Genomic DNA, 12,340 nt, shown 5'->3' with positions numbered 1-12,340 from the left:
ATACCCATACCCAGTCAATGTGGGGATTCCATGTCAAAACGGGGACAGGTTCGGGCAATATCCGCGGGGCGGGTTTATTTGCCATCTCTACCCACGGGGTGGGTTTATTTGCCATCTCTAGTCGTGACAACCTCATTCGCCAATTTCTTCTTTTTCTCATGCCAAGTTTTCTCTTTGTCAACAGCCTTCCTCTCCTACTCAATTTTTCTCTCTGTCATCTGCTCTAGGGCCACCTCCAGCTCGCTCACCCTCACGTCTTGTTCCTTATGTTTTTTCTTTAGGGACCCAGTTCCTACATTTCGGCTCTTAGGCAAGTTATCTCCAACTGAGTACAGGCCACATCCTTAGCATGTTTTCCTCAACTAAGCCTAAGTGATTAAGTTTGCCACATAAGACAAACACCGACACTTCCACTTTATGAAGGAAGGCATAAGTTCACCCTCAAAGATGTTATGGGCCCAACCATGGGTTGTGTGGCAGAAAGTTGGGTCCCAGAAACTCTGACACGAGGTACTGGAACCCTCCACTTGCACGACCCAAATAAAAGAGAGGTCATGCTCGAATGAGACTGAGCAGAAGTCGTGGTTACCTCCACCCCAACTCGGGAGGACCCACCAACTCAACACAAAGCCTTGGCCCGATACAGTCTCCTCGTCGTCCGAGGGTAGGCGTATCACATTCCGGGCTAGGGTCGGCCTATTGGGAACCTTAATGTTCTTCAAGTGTTTTGCCAAGTCCTGCTTGGTCATACCCATCCTAGACTTTGCACAAGAAAATACATACGTCAGGTTAGCACAATAATAAGAAAGGCTAGAGCGAAAAATTGACAAGATATATACCAATATAAAACTTCAAATTTACGGGTTGGACCTCAAAGTTGAGCGGCCTTAGAGAACAAGGTAGTATAAAAGAAATATAATGGACCAAAAGGTTCGCCGAACAAATAAATGATCCCCAAACAACAACAAATACATCAAAAAATATTGGTATAATTACTGATTTGGTTTTCTAATTTTTTTGTTTAGTTCAATTTGGTCCCTTGATTTCGTATAATTACACCTAAATATTCAAATTATTTTATTTTTTACAAGTGTAAAAATTTTCAAGTGTAAAAAATTATAAAGGTGAAAATGTAAAAAATAAAATAATTTGAGTATTTAGGTGAAGTGATTTAATGTATATATTAAAAAAAATTATTGTAACATGTATATATAAGTTGTAATTAAGTTTATTTACTAATTTAGTCTCAAATAGAAAATGACAAAATTGGATCATTTTAAGAAATAGGGGTACTAAATTGAACAAAAAATTTAAAATAGAGGACTAACAAGTTTTACCACTGCCATGTGTCATGACTGTAAAGTGCCATGTGACACAATAGTAACATAGCACGTGGCAGATTATAAATTTGTAGAAAAGAAAATTTAAAAAAGTGAAAAATTTCACGGCTTGACATGTATCCTGTATGGACACATTGTTAACTCTACCCTAACGGAGATGACCAAATTGAACCCTTTTAAATAATTTGAGTACTAAATTAAATCAACCAAAAATATAGGATCAAATTGAAATAAACTGAAGAATTAGGGTACCAAATTGGTAATTATACGTATTAATTATTTTGAATTTATAAAATAATTTTCTTGACTAATATTAAAGTGAAATATATTAAATCAGAATAAAGAACTTTACTATTAATCTAAAATTTATTTAATATGTTAAAAAAATTAAAGTAATTAGTATTTTACATATTAAAAGAATTTAAGATAATTAAATTAAAATAACTTTGTTCATTTATAAATTTTTATATCAAAATGTATTAAAATTTGAAAAAAAAAATTTCATTAAAGACAGAAAACATATTCTATCATATTTTTAATATATATTCTTTTAATCTATGGAACAATATTTACATAAATCAAATTGTTTTCCCACTTACCTGAGGCTTACTTTAGTAATTTAATATTACAATATATTTTTTCTTAAATTTTTTCAATTGTTACTTTCTCGTGATTTGGTTTTATACAATACCGTGGTCTCTCTGATAATATGTCATAGTTAATAAAGAAATTTTGAATGGTATACTACTATTATTAGTTATGATAGTATACAATCTTGGAATAAATGAAAAACTTTTGTACCCAAAATAATTTTACACTTAGAGTTTTCAAAATTCCTATTATACAACAACCACTAATATTCATTGATTTTATTTTCTGGGATTAAAACTAACTAGTGTGTTTGAATGGGGGAGAACTTTAAAAGAGTAATTTATGATTTTAGAGAATTTAAATTGTTTTACAATAAAAAACTTAAACAATCTGAAATAAATTATTTAAATTCCGGTATTTAAATGTCTTTAAAGTGTGAAGTGAAGTGAGATATCATGTCCCGATGAAAATTTAAGCTCAGTTGTGATCATTTATGAATTAAAATAATACTATCAATCTTGTTGTGAGGTTCTTCTTACAACTTTTTATGTACAACATTTTCACTAGAAACTTCATCCGTGCACATAAAAGTGATCTTTCATAAGATCCAAATACTTCTGACCTTGTTTCAAGTTTTTCATATAAATGCAAGCATGAGAAGAACACCTACAATCATCTACCCATAGCATCATCTACTATTAGATATTATTCAAAAACTTTCCATGCGAGGAAGCTTGTGCAGAGTAGGAGCAAGTGTGTGCAGAGTAACGAGTGATTAACTACACTAATCAGATTAGTCTAAATCATTCAAATCCATCATCAGAACAGTTTACTTGGAATCAACTGAAAGAGGAATTGGACATTGATTCCTAAAACAGCTTTTCAATGACGCTCTGGTTTATGGCCTGCATGTGCCATGGCGCCTCGTAGGTATCGATCTCCAATGGATTTTGCTGCTCGTCTGCCCCGTTTTGGTTCGGGATGCTGCTGGTGCCCATTGTCGCTATCGAACGATACACAGTGGTGAGGGAATCAGCGAAGAATCGCAGCCCGTGAGTGTGCAGAGACAGAAACAAAGGAAGGAACAAATAGATGTTTTATGTTGTGTTCTTAATTATTTATATGTATCATATTACACTGTATTATTCTATCCTCGGTCGAATAAGTTAAACGATACCTCTTGTCTTTATTAATGTTTTTAGTCCACATTGGAATTATGAATGCAGATTTAAGGTGAACTATTGGTGAACTATTCGGTGGATCTTATTTTTGAATTCATATTCGTTTAATCGTGTCCTCCCAAAGAACATACAGACAATATTATATCCTATGGAACCATGTTCATATAAATCTTCTGACTTACCTTGCAATATCATTTTTTTCTTAAATTTGTTCAGTTGTTACTTATTCTATCAGTGATTTATTTTTATATAATACCGTGGTCTCTCTCTTAATAAGTCATAGTTAATAGAGTACTTTCAAATATCACACCTATGATATTATAGAATTCTGGAATAAATGAAGAATTTGTATACATGTCTTAGTCAAAAATAATAATTTAAAAAAAAACACTCACAACCTTTTTACTATTTTCGTCTTTCTTCTATATCGTCCGTGCTCCGACCCTTTGACTTCTGATCTGTCATTAAAGTTATCTCTTTTCCTTTATTTCGACTCTTTATGTACTTTTTTATCAAAACATCCGAGGAATACTACTACCCAAAACCATTTTACACTTCTGGTTTGGAATTTCCAAAATTCCTATACACAACAGCTACATTAATTTATTGAATTTTATTGATAAGGTTACCATTAAAAATAACTGATGTTGGAGAATTTAATTGTGAAATTTCATGTACAAGTACAAATTCAAGTGCTCTTGTGATCATTTGTGAAATAAAATACTAACAATCTTCTTGTGAGGTTCTCTTTACAACATTTTTATGTAAAAGATTTTCACTAAATACTTCATCCGTACATTTAAAGTGATCCACTATAGGTACCATAGCAATCTGTCATAAGATCAAAATACTTCTGACCTTGTTTCAAGTTTTTCATATAAATGCAAGGATGAGGACACCTACAAAAGTGATAGCATTGTCGTTCTATTTATATCTATGAAAAGCTACAGCCCTACAATTCTTCACTAAATTTGACCCCTTAATCAATCTATCAAGACAAGACGAGAAATAAGTGTGTGGTTAACTACAATCATTTACCAATATCACGTACTAGTAGATATCATTCAAAAACTTTGCATTAGTGCAAGTTTGTACAGAGTAACAACTGATTAACTACACTAATCAGACTAGTTCAAATCAACCTCTCCAATTTGGTAACCATTAATAAGTTCAATGCCATTGAAATGATTCAGATGGAGCCCATCAATGGATTTTAAAATTTGACTGGTATAACAGATAATAGAAATAAAGAACAATTGGTGTTGTAACCAAGGTATTCAATATATTTCCTGGTTATCTTTTCACTTCTTCTGAACAAACAAATGTCAGTACCATTAAACTAATAGTAAATGCTGGCTACCAAAGGATTATTTCTCAAGAAAAAAATATTATTTAACCAGAATAAAACATTTTATTGTCTACCATAAATCTTGAAATGACATTACAATTGATGAGGAGACGAAGGGGTTGTTTATTCACCGAACATTACCCGTTAGATTATAGGATATATTAAGATTATTTTATTTTCATTTCTTAAAGGTGTTTTCCAGATATAATCCCCTCTAAACATACAGTAAGCATTCCCAGTGCAGATATCCTGATCAAATAATCTTTGAATTGAGTTTCTTTGAGTTTCAGTTCAGCATAAGGTTTTAAAATCTACCAGTAATTTTACAAGGGTCATCTCGAATCAATGCTGCTCAAATTAACTTAATATCCGAGGTTTGAAATTGAAAATCTAACAGCCATAAGATCCAGTCCTATTGTGCCAACTAAAGGGAATTTAAAAGGATTAACAATCTTGATCAGAATTCTTAAAGGATCGCAAGGCAACTCATCCAGTGAGTTATTTGGCATAATTTACAACGATCTAATCTCACACATGCTGCCTTATTTGCGTGCATACACACAATTACAACATATAACAATAATTTCGAATTTTAGAAAGACATTTCTAAAGAAATTTTTCTAATGACTGTTTGATCGCAAATCCAATAGATTACACAGCAAACAAACAGCATCCAAATCCATAATCAGTCTCTTATATCAGTAGTTGCCAACAATAACAGTTTACTTGGAGTCAACTGAAAGAGGAATTGGACATTTTTCATGTGTAAAAGGGAAGAAGTTCATGGATTTACATGCTTCCATTTTTTATAATGACAGAAAACCAAAATCCCAAGCAACAACAACAGTGTGTTCTAACTTCACCTTCAACAACCTTAAGTCTAAAAAATCTTACTTCACTGTCTAGAGCACAAAAAGAAAAGCTAGAAATCTAATAGCAGAACCATGGTCACTTGAATTGCAGAGTGTAAAGATAAAAGAAAAGAAAGAGAACCGGGACCACTCTGTTACAGCTGTTTGTTCAGCTTTGTCTTAATTAGGACACACCAGGAAGATTAAACAATAAAGAAATCAGAACATCCAGAAACACACAAATGCACCCATCATCCAAACAACTAACACCAAACAGCTCAAGCAAAAAAAAAAACACATACTTTCCCTCGGCCATCATGAACCTTGTATCATTGATTTCAATTTCAAAAACCAAACAGTTTCACGGCAACAGTCAGTGTCAAACACATAACACAACGGCAAATATAATAGAATTTCATTGAGCTAAGGATAAAAACCAAACAGTTTCGCGGCAACAGTCAGTGTCAAACACATAACACAACGGCAAATATACTCGAATTTCATTGAGCTAAGGATTCACGAACAAAACTGTGACCAATAAAAATTGTAAAAATTGTAGCTTTGTCGAAGTGTCGAGGTATTCAACTCTCAGAAGTCCACAGTTTCCAACAATTTAAAAAATTGCAACAAAACTGCTAAATTTCAGAAACTTATGGGCAAATGCTACCGCATAAAACTTAAATCATTGCATTGCATAAAACTTAAATCATTGATGTTGATACTAAGATTGATTGTTCACAGACTAACTTGACAGAAATACAATAAGCTAAGCTTTGCATTATGCACTAAACACCAAACTACTCCCGTTCAAAAGCCACAAATCATCGATAAGCGGAAAAGGGATAGAAATGTGGTTCCAAGTCTAAAGTATCCCCAATTCCGGTTTGCACATGGAGGAACATAGGAGAAGAGAAGAAAAGAGGAATAACAATAATCAAACCCTAAGAATCTGAAGCTTAGTGGAGAACGCAATGGCAACCCAATCAGGCTGGGAAGACGACCACTGAAGCTGCTCAATCTCCGCACCAGCAGTGTAAGCAAGAATCGGGTCAAGCCCGCCCTCCACAGGCTGACCCATGGACGACAAATCCCAAATCAGCGCCTGAGAATCATCCCCCGCGGTGCATATATGGCAGGAACTATGCGGGGCCCATGCAATGGCGTTGACGCTGGCCTGGTGCCGCTGCAGCTCCACCACAGGGAGCGTGGGGAAGCGAATATCCAGCACCACCACTTTGGCACTGTCCATGATAATCGTGGCCATGTACCTCGGGTCCTGCTTGTTCCACCCAAGCCGAACCAGAGGAGTGTCGGGTTCAGAGCTCTCGTAGATTATAGTGGAGTGCTCCTTGTCACGGAGATCAAAAACCCTAACCGAGCCATCAGCAGAGACGGAAGCGAACACACCAACGCCGCCCCACGCGATGTCGTAAACCTCTTTGTCGTGCGCGATTAACTGCGTGTCGACGGTTTCCTTCTCGATGTCCCAGATGGTGCATGTGGTGTCGATGCTAGAGGTGCCGATGCGACGCGGCTCGGCCTCGTTCCAGTCGAAGGAGGTGAGGGGCCCACAGTACTCGCTGTTTTTGTTTCCGTTAAGGAGGGACTTTAGTTCGACGGCGCGAGGGGAGGATTCTGCGTCCGTGTCGGCGATGCGCCAGACGCGGAGGAAGTCGGAGGAGGTGGCGAGGAGGTCGGGGCGGTGGCAGTCCTTGTCGGGGATGAAGATGGCCTTGGTTGGAGGGTAGGGGTGCTCGAAGGAGAGGTTCGGGTCGGAGCGGATCTCGCCGTTGGAGTCGTCAAGCTGGACGATTTCGACACGGTTAGGGTACTGTTCGAGGAGGGAGGCGATGGCGAGGCGGTACTTCTTGTCACGGCGGACGCTCCAGTTCATGGCGTAGATGTGCCATGGTGCCTCGTAGGTATAGATCTCCGACCGCTTTTGCTGCTCGTCGGAGCCGTCTTGGTTAGGATCGCTGCTGGCGCCCATTGTGGCACGGAACACAGTGGTGAGTGAATCAACGAAGAATCACAGCTCTGTGAGTGTGAGGATGGAAAACAAAGGAAGGAACTTATATAGGTGTTTTATGTTGTGTTCTTATTTATTTATATATATCATACTACATTGTATTATTCTATCCTGAGTGGATAAGTTAAGCGATATCCTGTACATAATCATTTATTGGGTAAAATATTTGGGTCAGATATATTTTTACTATTTTTAATGAAAAAGTAAAATTTATTTAATATTAATGTATTTTAGTTTTTAAATTTTAAAAATAAATAGAAATAGTTTTTTTTTTTTATTTATGTTAATTTTTTTTTATAGTGTCTGATTTGGTATCCTAATTTTTTAGTTTAGTTCAATTTAGTTTTCATATTTTTTTTTGTTCAATTTAGTACCCAAATATTTAAAATGGTTCAATTTGGTTATTTTCGTTAAGGTAGAGTTAACATTTTGTCCGTATATAATAGGACATATGTCAAGCCGTGAAATTTTTCACTTTTTTTATTTATTTTTTCTAAAAATTTATAATTTGTCACGTGTCATGTTACTGTCCACAAGGCAGTTTACAGTCATGACACGTGACAGTGGTAAAACTTGTTTTCAATTTATTCCTTTATTTTAAATTTTTGGTTTAATTTACTACCCCTATTTTTTAAAATTATCCAATTTTGTCCTTTTTAATTTGAGACCTAATTAGTAAATAAATTTAATTACAACTTATATATAGTATATATGTTATAATATTTTTTTTAATATATACATTAAATCATTACACCTAGATACTCAAATTATCTTATTTTTTACATTTTTACCTTTATAATTTTTTATATGTGAAATTTTTTACATTTGTAAAAAATAAAATAATTTGAATATTTAGGTGTAGTGATTTGATAGATAAATTCAAAACAATAATTTTAATATGTATATATAAGTTATAATTAAACTTATTTACTAATTTGGTCTTAAATTTGAAAGGATAAATTTGATCGTTTTAAAGAAATTAGGTGCTAAATTGAACAAAAAATTTTAATAAAGGATTAAATTGAAAACAAATTTTAGCATTGCCATGTGTCATGACTGTAAATTGTCACGTGACATGATAGGAACCTGACACGTAGCAGATTATAAATTCTTAGAAAAAAAATTAAAAAAAAAAGTAAAAAAAAAATTATAAATTATAAAATTTCACGGCTTGACACGTGTCCGGGATTTAACTCAAACCTAACGGAGAGTACCAAATTGAACCCTTTTAAATAATTTGGGTACTAAATTGAACCAACAAAAAATATGAGTATCAAATTGAACTAAACAAAAAAAATTAGGAAACTAAATCAGGAATAATACCAAAATTAATATAATTGAATTAAAATAATTATATTTATTTATTCTAAAATTTAATAATTAATATATATCAAAATTTTGAATTAAAAAATTTCAGTCTATCAGTAATTTCTTATGGTGTGTCTCTGGTTGTGAATGAAAATTATGTAATTGATGTAGGTTGTTGTTTGATAGGAGAGAGAAAAATAATAATTAAAAGAAAAATAATTGAAAAAATGAGATGTTATTTTTATTTATTTATACACTCATCTATATTTGTTTTTCATCTCTTCTAAATTTCTCTTTTTTACTTCAATTTTGAATTTAGTTTTCACATTACTTTCAATGATCAATTGATTTTATTAATTCAATACATTTGTCATCAAATAGAACATTAATGTCTATTAACACAATATTTATTAAACCATTGTGTATTTATCTTCATCCAAATATCTTTAATACATTTGTACTTAATATATTATAAATCAATTTTATTAATGAAGTAATTTTTTTATCATTCAATTAGTATAGTCATAACAATTTGGCTTGGTTATATGAATAAAAAATCTATGACAAATATTAAAATGATGGTTTTAATATAACAAGTTGATAAAGAATTTGTAAAACAAGGTTTCTTTTATAGTAAATGACATATAACTCCTTTAATTTTATATATTTTGACATTTTTATTTATTATTACCTTAAGTGTTGGAATGTTATTTGTAAATAAATTTTATTTCACAATTTCATATTTTATTGAAAGAGCTAGTTTTTTCCATAAAGTTAATAGATTGGTTTGTGAAATTCAAAGGTTTAACCTCATCTGTAGATTGAACAAGTTCTTGGTTAAGAACTTTTTAGTGTTTAAAGTGGAAACTTAGTAAAACTTTCTTGAGGCACACAAATCAATGAGTTTAATGAAAAGTCAAATCTTATCAAATTTATCAATCAACAAGATAAACATGTTTTTAAGATTTAATTAATCAGATGATATATATTTTTATTCAAATATATTAGTTTGGTCCTCGTTTTTTAAAATATGTCTATTGCGTTCTAATTTTTGAAAAAATAGTTCAATTAGATTATTAAAAAAAATTAAACGGCGTTAAGGCGTGGTATGTGTTAAACTGTGGTTTTTTTATTATTATTTTTTATCATTTTTATTTTTAATTTAAAAAAGAAAAAAAATTATTACATGTTAGGTCTCTAGTGTGACACTTGACACTAACAATGTCACATGACAAGATACTATGTATACTATGTATTGCTACATGTTAATGTCACTACCAAATGTCATTGTCTTGATTTCAATTTAGTTCTCACGTCTTTTTGATTTAATATAGTCTCTGTATATGTCTTTTTGTTTTAATTTAATTCCCACATATGTCTTTTTTTGATTTAATTTAGTTTTAATAGTCTCAATTTTTTTTTAAATAAAACAATATCATCTCTTATATTTGACACCAAATTTATTATTTTTATACATGTTATACTCTTATACTCATATTTTTTATTTTGGCATTATAACATATACTTTTCTTAATTGTTAACACCCATGTTTTGTTAGTTATGAGTTATAGTCTCTGTTCCAAACTAGTATTTCAGAAAATAGTCTAATTAAATTGCTATTTAATAACATAATTTAATGAAAACAATTAGTTCTTATCTTTAATAATCAAACAATCTTATCAAAATTTAATAATACAGTGTGTTGTAGAGCTTCTTACATATTTAAGAGTTAAAATAACTACATTAAAGTAACTCATGTTTAACATCAAATTGGTTATTTGTCAATTGTTTATTTTTAATTATTTTAGTTAAATCTGTTTTTAATTTCTTTTGAATTCAGTTTAAAACTTTAACATAATTTGTTTTCCAAATTTTAAAATTAGACGAATATAATTATTTTAATTTAATTATATAAATATATGAAATAATATAAACAACTTAAATATATTAATATGAATATTAATTAAAAATAATAATTAATATATAAAAAGTAATTAAATTAAAAAATTTATATTAATTTATTCTTAAAATTTAAGAACTAAAAATGTATGAACTAAATATAGATGTTCAAATAGAGTAAATTCCAACTTCAATCCCCAAATGATTCTGTACAAGTTATTGTTTAACTTATCCACTAAACATAAGAGACTGATGATGGATTTGAATGATTTGGACTAATCTGATTAGTGTATAGTTTGTTACTCTGCACAAACTTGCTCCCATGCAAAGTTTTTTGAATGATATGGGTAGATGATTGTAGGTGTTCGGTGTTCTCATGCTTGCATTTGTATGAAAAACTTGAAACAAGGTCAGAAGAATTTGGATCTTATGAAAGATCACTTTTAGTGAAGATGTTGTACACAAAAAGTTGTGAAATGAACCTCACAACAAGATTGTTACTATTATTTTAATTCATAAATGATCACAACTGAGCTTAAATTATCGTCTGGACATGATATTTCACTTCACACTTTAAAGGCATTTAAATACGTGGAATTTAAATAATCTTATTTCAGATTGTTTAATTTTTTTATAGTAGTATAACTTTCAAAATTTCTTTATTAACTATGACATATTAAGAGAGACCACGGTATTGTATAAAAACAAATCACTGAGAGAATAAGTAACAAAGTAACAATTGAAAAAAACTAAGAAAAAATATATTACAATATTAAATTACTAAAGTAACCCTCAGGTAAGTGAGAAAACAATTTTATTTTAGTAGATATTGTTCCATAGGATATAATGTTGTCTATATTTTTTTAAGGATAGATTAAAAAAATATACTAAAAAAATGGTTGAATATGTTTTAGTGTCCGAAACTTTTTAAAAACTTTATAAATGAATTAAGTCTTTTTATTTAATTATCTTAAATTTTATTTTTCAACGTGTAAAATGTTATTTTAATTTTTTTAATGTATACATGCATTTTAGATTAATAATTAAGTTGTTTATATTTTTTAACACACTCTCAATTTAATTTTAGTCAAAAAAAGTTATTTAATAAATTTTAAAGTTAATAAAATAAAATAAAAATAATTATAGTTATTTATTTTTGAAATTTAATAATTAAAATATGTCAAAATTCTGAATAAAAAAATAATTTTATAATAAAATTTGAAAACTTTAAAACTAAAATTATATTTAACTTGAAAAACCGAATACTTCATCTTAATTATGACTTCCTAATATTCAAATTCCAATGCGGTAATTAATAAAGATAAAAGATGTGTTAACTGATCTTGACCATCAATTTTGGGAGCCAAAATAATAATTTAAAATTTATATATTTTATCATTATCACTAATTCAACCAAAATAAATATATAATTTAATTATAACTATAACATAAGTTACATATATCTAATAGATTTTTTCTTTGTACTTTTATATTATTGAACCCATCAATAATTAAGCCAAAGCATACATTATTAAAAAAAAAATATTTCCTACCAGTTTTGTTTTGAAATTTTTTTCATAAGAAATATTTAAAAATTTTGTTATGAAAAATAATTTGTAAGAAATTTCTATCATTTTTTTAGTAAAATATTTTGGGTTTCACAGATAAACTTGTAGGAAATACTTGCAAATTTTATAATTTTGTAGGAAATAATTATCCAGAAAAGAATTAACAACCAATTAAAATTCTTAGAAAAAATGAAAAAAAAATATTTTGCAAAATTTTATAAAAAG

At 30.3% G+C, this 12,340-nt stretch overlaps 1 protein-coding gene across 1 annotated transcript; it reads right to left on the bottom strand.

Moving 5' to 3' along the window:
• Positions 1 to 5,975: 5,975 nt before the first annotated feature.
• LOC114175419 (WD repeat-containing protein LWD1) lies at positions 5,976 to 7,392 on the bottom strand. Its single transcript, XM_028060204.1, has one exon. It carries the CDS (start codon positions 7,299 to 7,301, stop codon positions 6,246 to 6,248), a length of 1,056 nt encoding a protein of 351 aa, XP_027916005.1. The 5' UTR covers positions 7,302 to 7,392; the 3' UTR covers positions 5,976 to 6,245.
• Between the last annotated feature and the right edge of the window lie 4,948 nt (positions 7,393 to 12,340).

Source organism: Vigna unguiculata, chromosome 1 (assembly GCF_004118075.2).
Source record: "Vigna unguiculata cultivar IT97K-499-35 chromosome 1, ASM411807v1, whole genome shotgun sequence".
NCBI classification, from domain to species: domain Eukaryota; kingdom Viridiplantae; phylum Streptophyta; class Magnoliopsida; order Fabales; family Fabaceae; genus Vigna; species Vigna unguiculata.
The sequence above is the reverse complement of the archived record's forward strand: the minus strand, read 5'-3'. Positions and strand labels throughout refer to the sequence as shown.

Coding starts and splice junctions, on each gene's coding strand:
- LOC114175419 (XM_028060204.1), bottom strand. CDS start 7,301: ATGGGCGCCAGCAGCGATCCTAACCAAGACGGCTCCGACGAGCAGCAA.